Below are 24215 nucleotides of genomic sequence, written 5' to 3'. Positions count from 1 at the left end.
CAAATTAAAGGGCCAGTAAATATCTTCTTTTTTTATTGGATATTTTCTTTATTTACATTTCGAATGTTATCTCCTTTCCTGGTTTCCCCTCCAAAAGCACCCCATGCGATCCCCTCCTCCCCCTGCTCACCAACTCACCCACTCCCGCTTCCCCATCCTGTCATTCCCCTACACTGGAGCATTGAGCCTTCTCAGGACCAAGGGCCTCTCCACCCATTGATGCCCAACAAGGCCAGCCTCTGCTACATATGCAGCTGGAGCCATGGGTCCCTCCATGTATATTCTTTGGTTGGTAGTTTAGTCCCTGGGAACTCTGGGGGATACTGGTTGGTTCATATTGTTGTTCCAGTAAATATTTTCAACAAAATTATAGAAGAAAACTTCCCTAACCTAAAGAAAGAGATGCCCATGAACATACAAGAAGCCTATAGAACTCCAAATAGATTGGACCAGAAAAGAAATTCCTACCATCACATAACAATCAAAACACCAAATGCACTAAATAAGAAATAATATTAAAAGGGAAAAAAGTCAAGTAACATATAAAGGCAGGCCTATCAGAATTACACCACCAGAGACTATGAAAGCTAGAAGATCCTGGACAGATGTCATACAGATTGTAAGAGAACACAAATGCCAGCCCAAGCTACTATACCCAGCAAAACTCTCAATTACCATAGAGGGAGAAAACAAGGTATTCCATGACAAAACCAAATTTGCACAATATCTTTCCACAAATACAGCCCTACAAAGGATAATAGATGGAAAACACCAACACAAGGAAAAAAATACACCCTAGAAAAAGTAAGAAAGTAATCTTTCAACAAACCCACACAAACGTAATTCCAACTCTAATAACAAAAATAACAGGAAGTAGCAATAACTTTTCATTATTATCTCTTAGTATGAAAATTAATATTACCAACATATCCTAATCAATTGAAATTCAAAAACATGAGGACTTAGAAATTTGCTGGCTATTACCCAGTAGTCAATCTAATTTGGTAATTGGAGAGATATGCCCAATATTGTACAACTCATAGACACTCTCTGCTTGTTTGTACGTGACAGTGTCTTGCTGTGTGCCACATAATGGTCTTGAGATCATGCTTCTCCTATCTCAGCCTCTCTCTAAGTAGAATTGTTTATTTGATATTTTTACACTGTGGTATGGTTTTCAGAACAGCTTACATATTTCAAAACTATTTATACATCCAAAAGAAATGTAGACAATTAATTTGGGAGGTGGCTTGTAAGAGAGCAACAAAGACTGAGACTGAATGTTTTGCTTGATATTTATAATTATTATATCAGTTTTGAAGAAGATGACCTTATAAGTTACTCTTTTCTGAGATAAATGCTTTTCAAAATCATCACAGCCAATGGACCAGAATCTTACCCTCACCTAATGTCTGTGCCACCCTCCAAGCAGAACCATTGTTCACTGAAACAGTTGATGAATGACTTCATGGATAGACCATCCTAATACGCATGCCATTTCTTAAATGAATGTAGCCTGTTCCCTGTGGGCTGAGAATGATGACAATCACTCAAGTCAAATAGATTTGATCATAGCAGGAAATCTGTACACAAATAATTGTGCCCACAATTCATTCCTTGGCGCAGCAGAACTGTCAACTCTTAGCTTAGCTACTATGGAGGTAAAATCCTTTGGGGATGTGAGGGACATTGAAGTACAGCCTTATTACAATGAACTCCAGTGTCTAAAAATTGTTCTTATTTTGGGTTTGTACCACAGTAAGAGCCAAGATTTTAAGCTTTACTAAAAAACAAAACAAACAAACAAACAAACAAACTTTATTTTTTATGTTCATTTAATAACATGTCCATCATTTTTATGATTGGTATAAAAATATATTATTTTGAATATAATAAAAAATAATAAAATTTTTTAAATGAAAAAAAATTTAAAATGTACAAACACCTTTTGGATTACAAATTTAAAATAGATGTTCTCAGGAGCTAGATAGACAACTCAGAGGTTAAGAATGTTTGCTCTTCTTGAAGAGGGTCAAAGTTCAGCTCTAAGCACGCACAGTAGGCAGCCCATAATTGCCTGTAACTCCAGCGCCAGGAGAGCGAATGTTATGGCCTGGCCTCTGCGGTACCCGGATGTAAGTGCACATACGTGTGAATGCACACAAAGAACCCAGATGTAAGTGCACATACGTGTGAATGCACACAAAGAACCCGGATGTAAGTGCACATATGTGTGAATGCACACAAAGAACCCGGATGTAAGTGCACATACGTGTGAATGCACACAAAGAACCTGGATGTAAGTGCACATACGTGTGAATGCACACAAAGAACCCGGATGTAAGTGCACATACGTGTGAACGCACACAAAGGAGATTAGAGGGAGGGAGGGAAAGAGAGAGCTCGGATAGGGGGAGAATGTTGTGTAACAATTTCCTTCAAAATAAAACCTTTCAGCTCTGAGGGAAGCTCCTTAAGACACCAGATGATCTAAGGCAGTGTTTCTCCACCTGTGGGTTATGACCCCATTGTGATTCAAATGACCCTTCCACGGGGATCACCTACAACCATCAGAAAACACAGATGCTTATTACATTTTATAAAGATGGCCACATCACGGTCATGAAATAGCAATGAAAATAATTTTATGGTTGGGGGTCACCACAACATGAGGAACTGTGTTAAAGGGTCACAGCATTAGGAAGGTTCTCAGGAAAATCAAATGGTCCATCCTACAGGAAAAGCTCAGGAAGCAAACAACTCAAAGGTTTCAGGAAGTTCTTGAATCTGACCAAATATACTAGACTTCTCCCCGCCTGAGCATATGTAAGTGGTTAAAAACTTCTTAAAGACACTCTGACAAGCCAGTCTACCTGGAAGATGCTCACACCAGCTGAAATGCCTAAGAGACACTCTCATCTTCCAAACTGTCTGCAAATTGTGGCGTGAGTTCCAGAGTTCCCAATTTCATGCACCATCACCAATGCTGGAGTGGGCTTTTGGTGGTGTGGTTGCCTTTGAGTAATTTCTACACCTCTAAGTAAGCCCAGTAAAACTCACTGCTTCAGCAAAGTGGACTTTGGCAGCTTCCTTACTTTGGTCTATCACTGATCCTCTATTTGTGTCTCTGTCTCTTTCTGTCTCTCTGTGTGTGTGTCTATCTATGTCTCTCCCTCCCTCTCTGCCTCTCTCTCCCTCTCTCACTCCTTCTCTCCCTCTCCCTCCCTCTCTCCCTCTCTCCCTCCCTTTCTCTCTGTCTCTCTCTCTGTGTCTCTCTATCTGTCTATCTCTCTCTGTGTCTCTCTGTGTCTCTCTGTCTTTGTCTCTCTGTCATTGTCTGTCTCTTTCTGTCTCTCTGTCTCTCTGTCTCTGTCTCTCTGTGTCTCTCTCTCCCTCTCTCCCTCTCTCTCTCTCTGTCTCTCTCTCTGTGTCTCTCTGTCTATCTGTCTCTCTGTCTCTCTGTCTCTCTCTGTCTCTCTGTCTCTCTGTCTCTCTCTGTCTCTGTCTCTCTGTCATTGTCTATCTCTGTCTCTCTGTCTCTCTGTCTCTGTCTCTCTGTCTCTCTGTCATTGTCTGTCTGTCTCTCTGTCTCTCTGTCTCTGTCTCTCTCTGTCTCTCTGTCTCTCTCTCTGTCTCTGTCTCTCTCTCTCTCTCTCCCCCCCCCCCTCTCTCTCTCCATTGACTTCAGCATATAACTGGTATTTCTCAGACTACATTTCAGGCCGTATGGTCCACTGCCAGGGGAAGCCCAGTGGTTCTTCTTCCTTGTCTGGTTCTTCTTTTTTTTGAAAGTAATTCATTTAATTTTAGGTGCATGAGTGGTTTTGCCTGGAACTAGAGTAACAGACAGTTGTGAGAGCCATGTGGGTGCTGGGAATTGAACCCAGCTCCTCTGGAAGAAAAGCCAGTGCTCTTTAATCACTGGGCAATCTCTCCAACTCGTCTGGTTCTTCTTGAGGGAGCAGAGGGGTACGAGCATCTTATTTATGGTGGCTGTATTATAATAATAAAACATTTACCTATCTTTTGTTATATATATTTTTATATTTTCTATTTTCTTTGTTTACATTCCAAATGATTTCCCCTTTCCCAGTTCCCCCCTCCCTATATGTCCCATAAACCTTCTTCTCACCACCCATTCTCCAATCACCTCCCTCCTTTTTCTCTGTCCTTATATTCCCCTACAATGCTAGATCAATCCTTTCCAGGATCAGGACCCTGTCCTTACTTCTTCATGGGAGTCATTTGTTATGTGATTTGTGCCTTGGGTATTCAGGGCTTCTGGGCTAATTAATATCCACTTTTCAGAGATTGCATTCCATGTGTATTCTTTTGTGATTGGGTTACCTCACTTAAGATGATATTTTCCAGATCAAACCATTTGCCTAAAAATTTTGTGAATTCATTGTTTTTAATTGCTGAGTAGTATTCCATTGTGTGTATATACCACATTTTCTGTATCCATTCCTCCTTTGAGGGACATCTGGGTTCTTTCCAGCTTCTGGCTATTATAAATAAGGCTGCTATGAACATAATGGAGCATGTGTCTTTATTGCATGCTGGGGAATCCTTGGGTATATGCCCAGGAGAGGTATAGCGGGGTCCTCCGGAAGTGTCATGTCCAGTGTTCTGAGGAACCACCAGACTGATTTCCAGAGTGGTTGTACCATCTTACAGCCCCACCAGCAGTGGAGGAGTGTGCCTCTTTCTCCACATCCTCGCCAACACCTGCTGTCTCCTGAGTTTTTGACCCTAGCCATTCTGACTGGTGTAAGGTGAAATCTCAGGGTTGTTTTGATTTGCATTTCCCTAATGACTAATGATGTTGAGCACTTCTTAAGGTGTTCTCAGCCATCCAAATTTCTTCAGGTAAAAACTCTTTGTTTAAATCTGTACCCCATTTTTAATAGGGTTATTTGGTTCCCTGGAGTCTAACTTCTTGAGTTCTTTGTATATATTGGATATTATCAGGTGTACGGTTGGTGAAGATAGTTTCCCAATTTATTGGTTACCATTTTGTCCTTTTGACAGTGTCTTTGCCTTACAAAAACTTTGTAATTTTATGAGGTCCAATTTGTCAATTCTTGATCTAAGAGCATAAGCTATTGGAGTTCTGTTCAGTAACTTTTCCCCTGTGCCCATGTCCTCAAGGGTTTTCCCCAGTTTATTTTCTATTAGTTTCAGTGTGTCTGGTTTTATGTGGAGGTCCTTGATGCACTTGGAGTTGAGTTTAGTAGAAGGAGATAAGAATGGATCAATTCGCATTCTTCTGCATGCTGACCTCCAGTTGAACCAGCACCATTTCTTGAAAAGGCTATCTTTTTTCCACTGGATGTTTTCAGCTCCTTTGTCGAAGATCAAGTGATCACAGGTGTGTGGATTCATTTCTGGGTCTTCAATTATATTCCATTGGTCCTCTTGCCTGTCACTGTGCCAATACCATGCAGGGTTTTTTGTTTTTTGTTTTTTTTTTTTTTGTTTTTTTTTTTTTTTTTTTTTTTTTTTTTTTTTTGGATTTGTTCTTTTTCGAGACAGGGTTTCTCTGTGTAGCCCTGGCTGTCCTGGAACTCACTCTGTAGACCAGGCTGGCCTCGAATTCAGAGATCCGCCTGCCTCTGCCTCCCAGAGTGCTGGGATTACAGGCGTGTGACACCACTGCCCAGCTTACCATGCAGTTTTTAACACTATTGCTCCGTAGTATTACTTGAGGTCTGGGATACTGAATCTCCCTGAAGTTCTTTTACTATTGAGAATAGTGTTAGCTATCCTGGATTTTTTGTTATTCCAGATGAATTTGAGAATTGCTTTTTCTAACTCTGTGAAGAACTGAGTTGGAATTTTAATGGGGATTGCGTTGAATCTGTAGATTGCTTTTGGCAAGATGACCATTTTAACTATATTAATCCTGCCAATCCACGAGCATGGCAGATTTTTCCATTTTCTGAGGTCTTCTTCGATTTCCTTCTTCAAAGACCTGAAGTTCTTGTATAGGTCTTTCACTTGTTTGGTTAGAGTCAAACCAAGATACTTTATATTGTTTGTGGCTATTGTGAAGGGTGTCATTTCCCTAACGTCTTGCTCAGACTGCTTATCCTTTGAGTTTAGGAAGGCACCTGATTTGTTTGAGTTGATGTTATACCCAACCACTTTGCTGAAGTTGTTTATCAGATGTAGGAGTTCTCTGGTGGAAATTTTGGGTCACTTAAGTATACTATCATATCTGCAAATAGTGATAATTTGACTTCCTCCTTTCCAATTTGTATCCCTTTGACTTCCTTATGTTGTCTAATTGCTCTAGCTAGAACTTCAGGTACTATATTGAAAAGATATGGAGAGAGAAGACAGCCTTGTCTAGTCCTTGATTTTAGTGGGATTGCTTCAAGTTCTCTCCATTTAGTTTGATGTTGGCTACTGGTTTGCTGTATATTGCTTTAACGATGTTTAGGTATGGGCCTTGAATTTCTGTTCTTTCCAAGACTTTTAGCATGAAAGGATGCTGAATTTTGTCAAATGCTTTTTCAGCATCTAATGAAATGACCATATGGTTTTTTTTCTTAGCGTTTCTTTATGTAGTGGATTGCATTGATGGATTTCCTTATATTGAACCATCCCTGCATCCCTGGGATGAAGCCCACATGATCATGGTGGATGATCGCTTTGATGTGTTCTTGGATTCGGTTGGCAAGAATTTTGTTAAGCATTTTTGCATTGATATTCATAAGGGAAATTGGCCTGAAGTTCTCTTTCTTTGTTAGATCTTTGTGTGGTTTTGGTATCAGCGTAATTGTGGCTTCATAGAACAAGTTGGGTAGAGTTCCTTCTGTTTCTATTTTGTGGAATAGTTTGAAGAGTATTGGTGTTAGGTCTTCTTTGAAGGTCTGATAGAATTCTGCACTGAAGCCATCTGGTCCCATGCTTCTTTTGGTTGGAAGACTTTCTATGACCCTTTTATTTCTTTAGGGGTTATGGGACTGTTTAGATGATCTATTTGATCCTGATTTAATTTTGGAGTTTGATATCTGTCTAGGAAACTGTCCATTTCCTCTAGGTTCTCCAGTTGTGTTGAGTATAGGATTTTGTAGTAGGAACTGATGATTTTTGTAATTTCCTCAGTTTCTGTTGTTATATCTCCTTTTTCATTTCTAATTTTGTTAATCTGGATACGGTCTCTGTGCCCTCGGGTTAGTCTGGCTAAAGGTTTATCTATCTTGTTGATTTTCTCAAAGAACCAGATCCTGGTTTTGTTGATTCTTTGTATGGTTCTCTTTGTTTCTATTTGATTGATTTCAGCCCTGAGTCTGATGATTTCCTGCCTTCTTCTCCTCCTGGGTGAATTGGCTTCTTTTTGTTCCAGAGCTTTAAGGTGTGCCATTAAGCTGCTACTGTATGCTCTCTCCGTTTCCTTTTTGGAGGCATTCAGCGCTATGAGTTTTCCTCTTAGCACTGCGTTCATTGTGTCCCATAAATTTGGGTATGTTGTGCCTTCATTTTCATTAAATTTTCAAAAGTCTTTGATTTCTTTCTTTATTTCTTCCTTGACCAAGGTATCATTGCATAGCATATTGTTCAGCTTCTATGTGTATGTGGGTTTTCTGTTGTTTTTGTTGCTATTGAAGACCACTCTTACTCCACAGTGATTTGATAGGAGGCATGGGATTGTTTCGATCTTCTTATATCTGTTAAGGTCTGTCTTGTGACAATAAGGTCAATTTTGGAGAAGGTACCATAATGTGCTGAGAAAAAACTGTATTCTTTTGCTTTGGGATGAAAAGTTTTATATATATATATATATGTTAAATCCAATTGGTCCAAAGCTTCAATGAGTTTCACTGTCTCCCTGTTTAGCTTCTGTTTTCCTGATCGGTCCATTGAGGAGAGTGGAGTGTTGAAGTCACCCACAATTATTGTGTTAGGTGCAATGTGTGTTTTGAGCTTTAGTAAAGTTTCTTTCATGAAAGAGGGTGCCCTTGCATTTGGACCATAGATGTTCAGAATTGAGAGTTCTTATTGGTGGATTTTTCCTTTGGCTAGTAAGAAGTGTCCTTCTGTGTCCCTTTTGATGACTTTAGGTGGAAAGTCAATTTTATCTGATATTAGAATGGCTACTCTGGCTTGCTTCCTGAAACCATTTGCTTATAAAATTGTTTTCCAGTCTTTTACTCTAAGGTAGTGTTTGTCTTTGACACTGAGATGTGTTTCCTTTATACAGCAAAATGTAGGGTCCTGTTTACGTATTCAGTCTGTTAGTCTATGTCTTTTTTATTGGGGAATTAAGTCTATTGATGTTAAGAGATATTAAGGAATAGTGATTATTACTTCCTGTCATTTTTTATCTTATTTTTATATTTGAGTGGTTATCTTCTTTTGGGTTTGATGAAAGAAGGTAACTATCTTGATTTTTCCAGGGTGTAGTTTCCCTCCTTGTATTGGTGTTTTCCACCTATTATCCTTTGTAGGGCTGGGTTTGTGGAAAGATAGTGTGTAAATTTGGTTTTATCATGGATTATCTTGGTTTCTCCATCTATGGTGATTGAGAGTTTTGCTGGTTATAGTAGTCTTGGCTGGCATTTGTGTTCTCTTAGAGTCTTCATGAGATCTGCCCAGGATCTTCTAGCTTTCATAGTCTCTGGTGAGAAGTCTGGTGTGATTCTGATAGGTCTTCCTTTATATGTTACTTGGACTTTTTCTCTTACTGCCTTTAATATTCTTTCTTTGTTTAGTACATTTGGGAGTTTGATTGTTATGTGATGGGAGGTATTTCTGGTCTGGCCTAGTCTATTTGGAATTCTGTAGGCTTCTTGTATGTTCATGGGCATCTCTTTCTTTAGATTAGGGAAGTTTTCTTCCATAATTTTGTTGAAGATATTTACTGGCCCTTTAAGTTGTAAATCTTCACTCTCATCTATACCTATAATCCTTAGGTTTGGTTTCATTGTGTCCTGGATTTCCTGGATGTTTTGGGTTACAAGCTTTTTGCATTTTGCATTTTCTTTGACTGTTGAATGAATGCTTTCTATGGTATCTTCGGCATCTGAGATTCTGTCTTCCATCTCTTGTATTCTGTTGTTGATATTTGCATCTATGACCCCTGATTTCTTTCAAGGTTTTCTGTCTTCAAAGTTGTCTCCCTTTGTGATTTCTTAGTTGTTTTTACTTCTGTTTTTAGGTCCTGGGTGGCTTTGCTCGGTTTCTTCATGTGTGTGTGTGTGTGTGTGTGTGTGTGTGTGTGTGTGTGTTCCTGTAATTCTTTAAGAGATTTTTGTGTTTCCTCTTTCATGACTTCTGCCTGTTGACCCAAGTTCTCCGGTATTTCTTTAAGTGATTTTTGCATTTCCTCTTTATTGGCTTCTATCTGTTGACCCATATTCTCCTGAATTTCTTTAAATGATTTTTGTGTTTTCCTTGTAAGGGCTTCTACCTTTTGATCCCTTTTCTCCTGTATTTCTTTAAGAGATTTATTTATGTCCTTCTTGTGTTCCTCTAACAGCATCATGACCAGTGATTTTGAATCCAAATCTTGTTTTTCTGGTGTGTTGGGGCATCCAGGACTTGCCGTTGTTGGAAAATTGGCTTCAAATGCTGCCATATTGCCTTGATTTCTGTTAGTAACGTTCCTACATTTGCCTTTTGCCATCTGGTTATCTCTGGCGTTAGTTGGTCCTGTTGTCACTGTCTGGTGCTTGAACCTCCTGTGAGTCTGTAAGGCTATTTCTGCTCCTCTGGATGACTGGGTTTTTCCTTGGCACATATTTCTGATGTGCTGCCCTTCTCTTGGATACTGTTGGAGCCCTGGTGTGCCTTGCCCTGAGCAATGTTATACTTGGGTTGTCTCTGTGTACCTGGAGCTGCCTATCCTGTCTGTCTGGGAGTGAAGATGGTGGCGGGGAGCCCCTCCAAGTGCCGATTACTCTGCAGGGCAAACGACCCACGTCAGGGCTGGCACACAGATGAACCGCAGAGCTGCCCAGGTCTTGGGCACAGGCAGAAGCCTGGCAGTCTATGTCCCAAGTGATGTTAAACTCAGGTTATCTCTGTGTACTTGGAGCTGCCTATCCTGCCCATCTGGGAGTGAAGATGGCGGCAGGGAGCCCCTGTAAATCCCTCTTAAGAGCAGGCCAACACAAAACAAATTCAGTGACATCTTTGGACGTTCTTTGTCTCACAATGTTTTGCCAGGTTTATTCATTTACTTATTTTTACCTTCCAGGGCCTTTGTGCATATATTATGACTTCCAGTTTTGTGTTTTTATTGGATTCCTCAGGATGACCACCATAATCACTGCCATCATCAACACCGTCATCAGTATCTTGTTTATCACTGCCACCATTTTCTCATCATCATCATCATCATCATCATCATCATCACCATCACCATCGTCAGATTGGCAGTCATCACTACCACCATTGCCATACCATCACCATTCCACTATAATCGTCATCGGCGTCGTCACCATGCTATTATCCATGCTCACTCTTCCCCTCAGCATGGCCCCCTCATCTTCTGGTTTTCTGTCTCTCTGACTGGGTCATAACATAGCTACTGCATTGCTCCAGGAGTTCCTGGAGCTCACTGGGATTTCAGAAACCAAAGATTTTGGTTTGGGGGTTTAGATAGACAGTGAGAGCCTTGAAGACTCCCCTTTCAGAGAACTGTGCTCTTTATGTGTCTGTGTACCCCTGGCAGAGGGAGGCAGAGAGTCTGGCGTCCCTGCTTGCCCCAAGAGACTGTGAACCTTGCCAGAGTTCCCTCTTCCTGGTTTTCTCTCCTGACCTACCTGATTGAATCAGCCTCTATCGACACACAAGAAATCTACATTCCCCTCACTGACCTGCAATGCCCTAAAGAATTCTCCTGCCCATGCTTCTGTCTTTAGGGCTTACCATGCCATGGCACACCTCTGTACAGAAGCTAAGAACCAGGTTAGTTAGGGTTTTACTGCTGTGAACAGACACCATGACCAATGCAAGTTTTATAAGACAACATTACAGGTTCAGAGCTTCAGTCCATTGTCATCAAGGCAGAAGCACGGCAGCATGCAGGCAGGCATGGTGCAGGAGGAGCTGAGGGTTCTACATCTTTATCCAAAGGACACCAGGAACAGACTGGGCATGCTCAGGAGGAAGTTCTCTAAGGAGGAGGAAGTTCTAACCCCATCCCCATAGTGACACACTTCCTCCAACAAGGTCACACCTTCTAACATTGCCACTCCCTGTGGATAGCAGGTGCAAACCATCACATTTCACTCCCTGGTCCCCATTGGCTTGTTCAAACATGAGTCTATGGGGGTGGGGCATACCTAAATCTAACATAATGCAAAACACATTTAGTCCAACTTGAAAAGTCCCCACAGTCTATAGCAGTTTCAACAGTGTTAAAAGTCCAAAGTTCAAGGTCTCTTCTGAGAGTCATCCAATTATTTAACTGTAATCCCCAAAGCAAGACAGGAAATAGCTGGGCAAACTCCAAACTTCCAAACATGCATCTCCATGTCTGATGGCAAAACAGTCTTCAGATCTCCAACTCCTTTTTCATCTTTGTGGACCTCAACAAGGTTCTGTCTCCTGGACTGATTCCACTCCCTGTTAGCAGCTTTCCTTGGCAGGCATCCTGTGGCTCTGGCATCTTTAACATCTTGGGGTCCCCAAGTCAGCTTCAGCTTCACAGCTTCTTGTTCCAATGTCTGAGATCCACACATGATCTTCTGTGCATCTCCAAAGAGCTGGTGTCACTTCTCCTGCTCTCCTCAGTAGCACTCTAAGTTCAGGTTGATTCACTCTGCTGCCACTGCTGTTCTCGGTGGTCATCGCATGATACTGGCATCTCCAATATGCTAGGGTCTTCCACTGCAACTATGCTTCACCAAACCCTCTCATAGGCTTTCTTCACGGTACCAAGCCTCAACTCCTTTGCATGACCCCTTCAGTCCTAGACTGTCAACTACAACTGAGGCTGCACTTTCACCAATGGCCTTCCATGGCCTCTCACAGTGCCGAGCCTCAGCTGTTCTTCATAACCCCTTCATGCCTTCAAAACCAGTACCATCTGAGTGATTCTTACACGGTACCAAGTACAGCTGCAGCATGAGGTACAACCTTGGCTATCTCTGGAACACAGCTTCTTTGTGCTCTCAGAAAACACCAGAAGATTTCACCTCAGTGATGCTGGTCTCTTCTTAATCACCACTAATTTCTTAGCTCCAGCTAACCAGCATCAACTGCACCAGTAGTCTCCTTCTCCTCTTGTATACAAAGCCAGAGACACATGGCGGAAGCTGCTGAGTTCTACTGCTTGCAGAAGCTGGAACATTGCCCCCCTTGTTCTATTACGTTATCACTAGCTTCCTTTATTCCAACTCCTTCACTGCCTAAACTTGGCTGTCCTGAATCTTGCTTCATTGACTGACTTTGAACTCAGAGATCTGCATGCCTGTCTCCTAAGCACTGGGATTAAAGGAGTGATCTGCAAAGCCTAGATTTAAGTTTTTCTTCACCTAGAATTTGCTCTGTTCTAGGCTGGCCTTTGCTCTGTTCTAGGCTGGCCTTGAACTCAGAGATCTGCTTATCTTTGTCTCCAGGGATTAAAGGCTTGTACTACCAAGCCTGGACCTAAATTTACCTGGGTGGAATCTTGCCCCCAGGTCACCACTCCCTTAATTCAACTTAATATCCTGGAATTCAGCTCCATTTCACTTCCTGGAGTCCCTTTAATACTCAAACTATATATGTTGTACTTTTCCTTTCTCAGCTTGATATGCTTGTTCAAAATGCTCTTCATCTGACTTAACCAGAGAACAAAGTCTCTGTTGGGCTTTTTTGAGACTTCCTTTGCAGACGCAGTTAATATAAATCTCTTTACCTTAGCCCTAGGCAGTCTCTTCAGACAATGGCAAAAAGCAGTCTTGTTCTTCACCAAAACATCACAAAAACAGTCTCTCAGTCACATATTAAAGTTCTTCTCCACTGAAGCCTCTTGGGCCATCAGGCCTACACAGTTCAAATGACCCTAGCACCACTGTCTTCCATATTCCTACTAGGCTGGCCCATTAACCACCACTTAAAGCATTCCATGGCTTTCCAAATCCAAAGTCACCAAATCCACATTCTTCCAAACAAAAGCATGGTCAGGGATATCACAGCAATACCCCACTCCTGGTACCAACTTCTGTCTTAGTTAGGGTTTTACTGCTATGAACAGACACCATGATCAATGCAAGTTTTATAAAAGACAATATTTACTTGGGGCTGGCTTACAGGTTCAGAGGTTCAGTCCATTGTCATCAAGCAGAAGCATGGCAGCATCCAGGCAGGTGTGGTGCAGGAGGAGCTGAGGGTTCTACATCTTTATCCAAAGGAAGCCAGGAACAGACTGGACATGCTCAGGCAGCTAGGAGGTAGATCTCTAAGCCCACCCCACAGTGACACACTTCCTCTAAGAAGGCCACACCTTCTAATAGTGCCACTCCCTGGGACAAGCATATACAAACCCTCATGGTGTGTTTAGAAACTTACCCAGAACCCCAAAATCTCTCAATCTCTCTCTGTCTCTGTCTCTGTCTCTGTCTCTGTCTCTCTCTCTCTCTCTCTCTCTCACACACACACACACACACACACACACACACACAGTTCACTGTGAACTACCCTCAGAACTACCCAAGACAGCTTTTCCTCTCTAAACTGAACACAAAAGCATTCTCTACTTCTGTGTCCTCTGTGTGGACACTTCCGGTGTACCTATAGAGCGATAGAGTAAATAAATCCCTGCACCCTGCAGCACGCGTCCTCCCCCAATGGGAGGACAAAAGAACATAACCTTTTCTCACTATAATCTGGTCATTTTAGGCATTTGTCACAGCGGTAGGAAGTTGACAAAAAGAGATCACATGCCGACAGTTGTTACCACCTCTGATATAATCCTCTTCTCCTGTCTTACCCAGTGAACATCTATGCAATAGTGATGTGGCGTTTAGACTAAGGAAACCAAAGCACACGGTCATAAACAGAGGCAGTGCCAGGCACGGGAAGTACGTTTGCTTTTCTACAAAGGTAGAAATGGTGTGTGGAGAGACGGCTCAGCAGTTAGAGCACACAGCGCTCTTGCACAGAGCCTGAACTCAGCTCAGCACTTACACGTGGCGGCTCACAACAGCCTGGAAGTCCAGTTCCAGGAGATATGCCTTCTCCTGTATCCTGAGACCACCACCACCCACGTGCACCATATACACCCATACACGTGCACATACCCAGGCACAGACACACATGGGCACATAACCAAAAATTACACCATTACCAAACCAACCTTCCTTTATGATACAAGTCCTGAGAAAACTCAGAATAGAAAGATTTGTCAAGACAATAAAAGATTTATAAGATACCTATAGACAACATTCTATTAAAGGGGAAAAACCTCAAAGCATTTCTAGTTTTGCTTTAAGGACAGAGAAACACAGAGGACTAGAAGTCTGGGGGGTCAGAAAGAAGAGGCGCTGGGGGGCAGGTATTGTCAAAGCGCATGACGCACTTGGGTGGGAGAACACATGTGTAAAGTCGCCATAGCGGGCAGTGTGTTTTCCATCCCCGTGACGCTGCCTCCGCCTCCGAGCGCGGAGATAACAGGCCCGGCCTTTGGGTTTCCCAAATTGCTGAATGTGCTCTTTCCTGACGTCGGGGTGCTAAAGCAAGGCCTTGCTATCTTCAAATTATTTCCACAGTTTCAAGTAATTTAAAAAGTAAAAGAGTTAGTGCCGGAGAGACGGCTCAGCAGTTAAGGGTGCTAGCCAGTCTCGCAGAGGACCTGGGTGGAATCCCAGCACCCACACAGCGCTCACAGTCATCTTCGGTTCCAGGGGCTCCGGCACCTTCTGGCCTCCTGGACATGGCATGCTCACGCTGCACATACATGCATACACGCATGCACGCAGGAACACGCGCGCGCACACACACACACACGCACACGCGCACGCACATGTATAAAATAAATACTTTTATTTTCAATTTTTTATACATTTTTACTTAAAATAGAATTATCTTGCTTTCCCATTTCCTTCCCTTCTCCCAGGCCCTCCAAGTATCCTCACTACAGAGTTCCTGATGCACAGATATTCTGTTCTGGGTGCGGCCCGTGGTCCTTTCTTGCTTTGTCTGTTCTCTCTCCCTTCCCCTCCCCCTCCCTCCACAGTCACAAAAGCAAAGTAGCCACAGCAACTCCAGAAGTATTTATCATCTAAGTCTTTATTTGGAAGTTTCAGCAGGGGCTGGAGAGATGCAGTTAAGGGCACTGACTGCTCTTCCAAAGGTCCTGAGTTCAAATCCCAGGAACCACATGGTGGCTCACAGCCATCTGTAATGAGATCTGACGACCTTTTCTTGGGTGTCTAAGACAGCTACAGTGTACTTACATATAATAAATAAATAAATCTTTAAAAAAGAAAAGAAGAAGAAAGGTGGTAGCGCACACCTGTAATCCCAGCACTCTGGAAGGCAGAGGCAGGCGGATTTCTGAGCCAGCCTGGTCTACAGAGTGAGTTTCAGGACAGCCAGGGCTACACAGAGAAACCCTGTCTCCAAAAAACCAAATCCCCCCCCCAAAAAAAACCCCAAAAACAAAGAAACAAAGAAACAAAGAAAGGATTCAGCAGGCCTGGAGGTGTGACTCACCTCTTCCGGTAAGCACTAGTAAATGCAAAACCGTGCTTTGTTTAAGAGCCCCACACCCATGAGGATCTATGGAGCAAAACTGAGCTCGAGGGTGTTTTTATTAAATTGGGGAATGGATGGGGGTGGATCATGGAGGAGTTAGGGAAAATCACAGGCAACGGACATGATCAAAATACAGTCTGAGAAATTATGTCAAAAAGACATAATATTAAGATTTTTTTTCAAAGAAATCTTTATGTAGTGGCATAGCCATTTAATTCCAGCACTCAGGAGGCAGAGGCAAGTGGATCTCTGTGAGTTCGAATCCGGTCTAGTCTACCCAACGAGTTCCAGGCTATCCTGAGATCCTCTCTCAAAAACTTAAAAATAAAATGAAAAGGAAGGTTCCTCCAAGGAATTTGAACAGACCAGACTGAGAGAAAATTCTATGTCCCGCAGCAAAGACTTAGTACAACACAGTGCGCGTCCCCCGCAGCCGGGTCAGGGCATAGCGAGCTGCCGTGTGGACCTCGTGGTTTCGAAGGCTGTAGATAAGTGGGTTGAGAACAGGTGTGACCACCAGATAGAAAACTGCCACCAATTTATGGTGTCTAGCGGGAAGCTCCCTCGAGGCTTTGGGCCGCAGGTACATGGCACTCACGGTGCCGTAGAAGAGCCCCACCACAGCCAGATGTGAGCTACAGGTGGACAGAGCTTTGTGGCGACTCCCAGAAGAAGGCAACTTGAGCACAGCGGCCAGAATCCAGGCATAGGAAGCTAGGATGAGGACCAAGGGTGCCAGGAGGATGGGCACGCCCAGGCCGTAGACCAGCCTGTAGTTGGCTGTGGTATCCGCACACGCTGTCCTCAGCACCGCAGGCAGCTCGCAGAAGAAGTGGTCCACCGCTGGCCTCCCGGGACAGAAGGGCAGGCGCAGTGCGGCCACCGCATTGGGCACAGAGAGTGCAAAACCCAGTGTCCAGGATGCTCCAGCCAGCGCCGCGCAGCGAGGCGCGGTCACCAGGGTCGCATAATGCAGGGGTCTGCACACAGCCAGGCAGCGGTCCAGGGCCATCGCGGCCAAGAGGATGGCCTCGCAGCTGCCCAGGGAGATGCCCACGTACAGCTGCGCGCCACAACCCACCAGGGAGAGGCGGGCACGACGCATGGCCATGTGCGCCAGCGCCTGAGGTAGCGTGGTACTCACATAGGCCGTGTCCAGCAGGGCCAGGTGGGTCAGCAGGTGATACATAGGCCGGTGCAGCCGTCTGTCCAGGGCTATCAGAGCCACTAGGGCACCATTCCCCAGCACAGTGGTGAGGTAGGCTAGAAGAAGAGAGGCCCACAGCAGGGGCCGCAGAGAAGGTGGGGCCCACAGTCCCAGCAGCAGAAACTCTGTGGTTCCTGAATCATTGAGGGTTCCCGGGCCCATCCTGGAGACAAAGACAAATGGCAGGGTCACCGCAGGCAGGCAGTCCGGGCGGGGAATGTAAGCGTTGGCAGGACCAGCAACTTCTCCCTTAGCCTCCCTCCCGCCCAGCACTCTCCTTCCTCACCCTTCTTTTGTTGTCCTGTGCCCCTCCCCTCCACCAAGCCCCCTCCCGAGAGACACACACACACACACACATGCACGCATGCACGCGTGCACACACACACACACACACACACACACACGCACACACACACACACACACACGCACGTGTGCGCGCGGGCGCGCGCACACACACACACACACGCACGCACTCCAACTCTTAAGTTACATCTTGCTTTCCGCCCCCCCCAGCCTCGCCCCGCCTCTTTACTTTTACAATAGCTTGCTATTGTAATTTGCACTTATATTGAAGGTAGCAGATTACATTATATTGAAAAATGTTTCTGAGTCTGAATTTTTCCCTCCTAAAATAAAGGTTTTGAACGAAAGCCCAATGAGCTGAGCTTAATCTTTGAGACACACACACACACATACGATGGAAGGAAACAACCAAATCCCAACCTCCACATAACACACACACACACACACACACACACAGACAGACACAAGGAGAGAGACAGACAGAGACAGAGAGACAAACAGAAAGACAGAGAGGAGGATAAATCAACTAATTAAAATACATTTTCCATTGTAAAGGACTCTCTCTCTCTCTCTCTCTCTCTCTCTCTCTCTCTCTCTCTCTCTGCCTCTCTCTTCTCCGTGAGCTGGACCTCAGATACACAAATAGCCAAAGTCTTGCAGTGGTTATAAACGCACGGAAGTTATAGTACCTGGGAAGTCAATCGTGAGAGATTCCTGCAGACATACCTAGCAAATATCGGGTCAAGACTATGAGAGAAGAAAGATGGAGAGAAAACATATCACTCAGAAACATCTCTGCTCTATATGCACGCAATGGCTTTGTACAATGGTTCTCTGAGACACAGAACATCTTGCTGACTCCCTGGGGGCCTCCCTCGAGAATCTGAGACCTCAACAGACTCACCTCCCAGAAACTCCTCACCTCCTCCTTTACCACATGGATTCTTTGCCCAGTTCCCCGCTTAGGCTTGCTTCATGGCTACACAATCCCCTCGTGAAGCGGACAGATCCTCCCACCTACAAGGAAGGATACACGTGTGCGTGAGGCGCCTGGGCTCAGAAGCAGGACAAAAAGCAAATTATCCCAACTGTGATCAGTGTAGGATGAGCTAAAGCTGTCAGCCCAGCCGCACAGAGAGCTCTGACACAGAGGGACTGGGGTGCCAATGACAGAACTCCCGCCTTGTTTCTCAGGGCATTGGGACCACACGTGACTCCCACAAGGACCCGCTGTTGGCCATCAGTAATGAGGCTCCAGTGAGGTGATCATGGCCCTGGGTCCCCCAGGGCCCCATCTACCTTTTCCAGATGTGAGAATGCAGATCACCCTGAGAGAAAGGCTAGAAAAACTTCTCTCTGTTCTATCATTTTCTCCATCTTTTTGTCTCCTCTCTTTTGTTCTTACATTATTTGTTTCTTTGTTTACTTATCTGTGAGGAGCAGAGGGGGCCTGAGGACGACTTGTTAGGACTCAGTTTTCTGGGAGCTGGTCATGGCTCGGTGGTTGGGAGCACTGGCTGCTCTTCCAGAGGTCCTGAGTCCAATTCCCAGCCACCGGTGGGACCTAGAAAGGAATCTGACGCCCTTTTCTGAAATGCAGGCGTGCATGCAGACAGAGCACTCATACCTTTAAAAAAAAAAGTCTTTCATTCTTTCCTCCCACCATGTGGTCCTGGGAATCACACTCTGGCCTCTGAGGCACCACGCTATCCCACTTCCCTTCTCCTCCATCTTCTCTGACCTTAAGCATCTCTAAACTCTAATTTCTCTCCTCTCCCATCTCTGGGTCTCTGGCGTATCTCCCCTAGTATTTCTCTGTTGTTCTTTCTATGAAAACGTCTCCTGGTCGCCCCTGCCACCAGATTCCCATCTCTTCCTCGGTGACTTCTTCAACTCTGACTTCAGTCTTCGCATCTCCCTGAATTTGTTTTACTCTATCTGTGATATGAATATTTTCTCTGCCTAGCCCTTTAACTGACTCTATGCTCAGATGATTCTTGCACTTCCAGGAATAGGGGTGGATATAAAAGCCAGCAGAAGCAGGGAGGTAGGGAGTGAGAACGGAATTGGAGAGAGAGGAGGAGGAAAAAGAATGCAAAAGTAGGGTCCAGGAGACTGGAGAACGCAGTCAGAGGAGGACATGGTCAGAGGTGGCAGCTGATGCGGGAAGAAGTTTGAGTAGGGGTTGAGAAGAGAGGGGAGGGGAGAGAGGGGAGGGGAGGGGAAGGGAGGGGAAGGGAAGGAGAGGAGGGGAGGGAAGGGGAGGGGAGGGGAGGGGACAGGAGGGGAGGGGAGGGGAAAGGAGGGGAGGGAAGAAGAGGAGAGGGAAGAAGAGGGGAGGGGAGGGGAGAGGAGGGGAGGGGAGAAGAGGAGAGGAGAGGGGAGGAGAGGGGATGGAGGGGAGGGGAAGGGAGAGGAGGGAAGAAGAGGGGAGTGGAGGGGAGGGAAGAAGAGGAGAGGGGAGGGGAGGGAAGAAGAGGGGAGGAGAGGGAAGGGGAGGGGATGGAGGGGAGGGAAGGGGAGAGGGAGGAGGGGAGAAGAGGGGAGGGGAGGGGAGGGGATTCTGGGGAGTGAAGATAAGGGACAGTTGAAAGTGAACTGGGCTGGCGGACTGTGGAGAGAGTGACAGCCAAGTCAGAGAGGACTCTGTTAGGAGACAGATAAAGCAGGAGACCAAGTCGAACCCACAACCAAAGTAGGTAAATTACTACAAAGACAGAATTAGAAAGCAGAAAACAACCATTTTACAAAAAGCTACATGTCTGTTGAACTTTCCTTCTCTCTCTCTCTCTCTCTCTCTCTCTCTCTCTCTCTCTCTCTGTTCTAGAATCTTACACTGCCTGCTCTGCTTCTCCATCTCTGTCTCCCTTCTAGTTTTATAGTTTGTGTTTTGTTTTGTTTTTATTTAAGTTTGTTGCAAGGGTCAGGGCCTCCCAAAGCCAGAGAGTGCCAAAGTGAAGTTCTGTATAGATAACCCCAGTCAATATTTTATCTCTGTCCTAGCACCTACAACCCTTAGCTCCCGTTTTAGGACCTTTGATTAATTGTTTTACAACCTCTTGGAATGTGCTCTGACTTCTCAGCTTTCAGTGAACCTGTGGAGCTGTGACAGGTGATGAACATTTAGCCAGATAATTAATTACTCCTAATGGATATGCATAAAAGCATTCTCTGTTGTACACTTCTATTTCAATTTATTATTTGATTTTATGTGTGAACTTGTGATGAACTTTTCTACCATGTGAACATATATTCTGAAAGATGTATAAGAGCTGAGGACAAAGAGAAAGTAGAGTAGAATAGTTTTCCCTTATTCCCCCTTTTCCACTCATTCTGCCTTTCCTTCTTTTTCTTAGATAGCTTTCAAGGGAAACTTTTTACAATTTAGAAATAAACGCTATAATCACTTTTCAAAGTGTCCCTTCTTCGTGCGGTGACTTCTACTAGCAGACTGAAAGTTAGATCTCTGCATTTCCTGCTGAGATAGAACAAAGGCCACACTGCTTTTTTGTTTTTAAGGGAAATAAAAACACTTTATGATAAAATTAAAGATTTACATGGAAAATATTTCAGATAAACACCTTAAAATTGACAATTTTCATGGAAAATTAAAGAGTAAAGTGGTAGACATGTAAAACATTGCTAAATTAATTAAAATATGAGATAGAAATATTTTATGATAGAATTGAAGATTTACGTGGAAAATATTTCTGATAAAATTGTAGAAAAACATGTTAGAATTGAAGATTATGGAAAATTATATATTTGATGTCATTTTTATGTTTGTGTGGATATAATAATGGTAGGCATTAAAGTATTCCTAAGTTGATTGAAAGTGGAATTATAAACATTTTCTGATAAACTTGAAGATTTACATGGAAAATATTTCTGATAAAATTGTAGAAATATATAGAAAACATGTTAAAATTAAAGATTATCATGGAAATTATATAGATACAATGATAGGCATAAAGATAATTCTAAGTTGATTAAAGGTGGAATTATAAACATTTTCAGATAACATTGAAGATTTACATGGAAAATATTTCTGGTAAAATACAAGAAATAAATAAACAAACACATTAAAATTGACTATTTCATGGAAAATTTACATATAAAATGGTGGATATAAAACCTTTTTCTAAATTAATTGAAGGTGGAATTAGAAACATTTGTGATAAAATCAAAGATTTACATTGAAAACATTTCTGATAAAATAGCGGAAGTATATAGAAAGACATTAAAATTGAAGATTATCATGAAAAATAATGCAGATAAAATGGTAGACATAAAAAACATTACTAAATTAATTAAAGGGGAATTATAAACATTTTCTGATAAAATTGAAGATTTACATGAGAAATATTTCGTTAGTCTATGTCCTTTTATTGGGGAGTTGAGTCCATTGTTGTTCAGAGATATTAGGGAATAGTGATTGTTGCTTCCTGTTACTTTTGATGTTATTTTTATGTTTGTGTGGGTATCTTCTTTTGCTTTTGTTGGAAGAAGATTACTTTCTTGCTTTTTCTAGGGTGTAGTTTCCCCCCTTGTGTTGGCATTTTCCATCAATTATCCTTTGTAGGGCTGGATTTGTGGACAGATATTGTACAAATTTGGTTTTATCATGGAATATCTTGTTTTCTCCATCTATGATGATTGAGAGTTTTACTGGGTATAGTAGTCTGGGCTGGCATCTGTGTTCTCTTAGGGTCTGTATGAGGTCTGCCCAGGATCTTCTAGCTTTCATCGTCTCTGGTGAGAAGTCTGGTGTGATTCTGATAGGTCTTGGGCCACAGACCTATCTTAATCTATCTTAATCTCCCCCCTCCTCCCTTCCTCTTCTCCTCCCTCCCTCCTCCTACCCTCTCCCCACCCCCACTGTCAGGCTACAGATGACAATTGCCTAAGTGAGCAGCTTCTTACCCTCAGAAAAAGCAAGAAAGTTTTTAGGACTTTTTAGAAGTTATCATCGGCATTTCAGGATCGTTAGAGAGCGTGAATGTCTGGAGACCCTCAGACTTTAAAGCTACCCCTGAGTGCCACTGTGTGCCCGCCACCACCCTCTCCAGTCCAGCAGTCTCCGCAGGGCGAAGGGCATGTTCTCAGCTTACAATTCCATGCTACAATCCATCATTGTGGGGAAGTCAGGGCATGAATTTCAAACAGCTGCTCACATCATACCAACTTCAGGAGCAGAAAGAAATGCTCCCCCATTTGTCTGCTCAGGCATAGGTCTCTGTGCTTGTACATCTCAGGACTTCCTGCCTAGAGAATGATGCCCCTCACAGTGGGCCTCTAGCAACCCATCCCAGCTCTGTGCTCTGTGTGTGTGTGTGTGTGTGTGTGTGTGTGTGTGTGTGTGTGTGTGTGTGTGTGAAAGGTGGACACCCAGCTTGTGAATGTGGAATCAGGTCATTTACCTACATAACTCTGATTTAATTAAGACAATCCCCTACCGGCATGCCCGAGGCCAACCAACTGTACACAGAGCCTCATTGAAACAGTCTGCAGGTGACTCTATCTTGCATCAAGTTGACCAAATATTGTCTGGCACTATTCCTGGGGAGACATTAACAAACATTTACACATCCCAGACAGGGAACTAATGGCAGACCAAAGTAAGGACGCTGTCGGAGTCCACATTGCCAAGCCAGTGGGTTTTCTTTGGGAATGGAGGGAATTACTTTCAGGAAAAGAAATGGCTCAAAGACGGTTATCTCTTAGAGTATTTTCATTTCTGTCAGGCCAGTTAGTAAAGGACATTCATTGCATTTCCCACACAACTTTAGGCTCAGGGAAAGAGTCCCAAATGATAACAGCAACTTAGAATCAAATACTAGAAACCTTGCAGGTGTGCAAAGGAAACTTCGGGGGGGGGGGGGAGGAATATTTAGGAATTTAATGTAAGAAACTACTTCAAAATATACTTTTTTTTACTCTTTGACAATTTTGAACTTGTATTCTATGTACTTCAATTGTGCTGGTTCTCTGTGCCCCAGCCAGCCCGCCCTCCACTGAGCCCACTTGCCCCTTAGGTGTCTCTTGAGTCTGATGAGTGCTGGCCACACCCACTCTGGCACAGGCAGACTACCAGGGGCCACATTCTTGAAGAAAACTGATTCTCCGCCTTCCAGCACCCATCAACTGCCCAAGTCCTCCCCCATCTATGCTGGCACACTGACTGCTTGGTTATAGAACCTCTTTGCATTCCCAGAGACATTGGTGACTTCTGCCAGGATGTCTTGGGCATCAGTGTGACTGGAATGGAGGAGTAAAGAAGGAGGGAAAGAAGGAGAAAGAGAGGGGAGGAAGGAGAAAGAGAGGCGTCATGATATCTGAACACTTCAGGAAAATAACGTTGGATGTGTTGGATCCCTAAGAAGTCCATGATCTCGACAGGTGATAGTGGTGCACGCCTTTAATCCCCGAACGCGGGAGGCAGAGGCAGGCGGATCTCTGAGTTCAAGTCCAGCCTGGGTCTACAGAGGGAGTTCCGGGAAAGCCAGAGAGCTCTACAGAGAAACCCTGTCTCTGGCGCATGCCCTTAATCCCAGCACTTAGGAGACAGAGGTAGACTCCCTGAGTTAGAGGCCAGCCTGGTCTACTGAGTGAGTTCCAGGACAGCGAGGGCTACACAGAGAAACCCTGTCTCAGGAAAAAAAAAAAAAACAAAAAACAATAACAACAAAAACAACAACAACAAAAACCTGTCTCAAAAGAAAACCAAAACAACAAATCCCATCCCAACAATTTATGCAAGCAGATGTGAACAACAAACGGTGACCATCAGAAAATGACGTGAAGCATCTACAAGCCTACCCTAGTCCAGAAAGCCACCCTGGAAAGTAGGGAGCCGCCCCTCCCCCACCACCTTTGCTCTGTCTCCTTCTCACTCCTCACATTCTCACTCCTCTCCAGAGCTGGGCTATTTGTGTTGCTAGGCAACCAGAGCAACTCCTCCAGTCTCTCCCCTGAAGAGAGTGCTACACTTCCGGTGTTCCATCGCTA

The 24215-nt window shown here is 43.9% G+C and overlaps 1 protein-coding gene across 1 annotated transcript; it reads right to left on the bottom strand.

The window, feature by feature from the left end:
• Positions 1-16099: 16099 nt before the first annotated feature.
• LOC127684814 (olfactory receptor 2A1/2A42-like) lies at positions 16100-17065 on the bottom strand. The gene has a single exon (XM_052181641.1). The coding sequence runs from the start codon at positions 17063-17065 to the stop codon at positions 16100-16102; it is 966 nt and encodes a 321-aa protein (XP_052037601.1).
• Positions 17066-24215: the final 7150 nt, after the last annotated feature.

The sequence above is a fragment of the Apodemus sylvaticus genome, chromosome 1 (assembly GCF_947179515.1).
Source record: "Apodemus sylvaticus chromosome 1, mApoSyl1.1, whole genome shotgun sequence".
NCBI lineage: Eukaryota > Metazoa > Chordata > Mammalia > Rodentia > Muridae > Apodemus > Apodemus sylvaticus.
The sequence above is the reverse complement of the archived record's forward strand: the minus strand, read 5'-3'. Positions and strand labels throughout refer to the sequence as shown.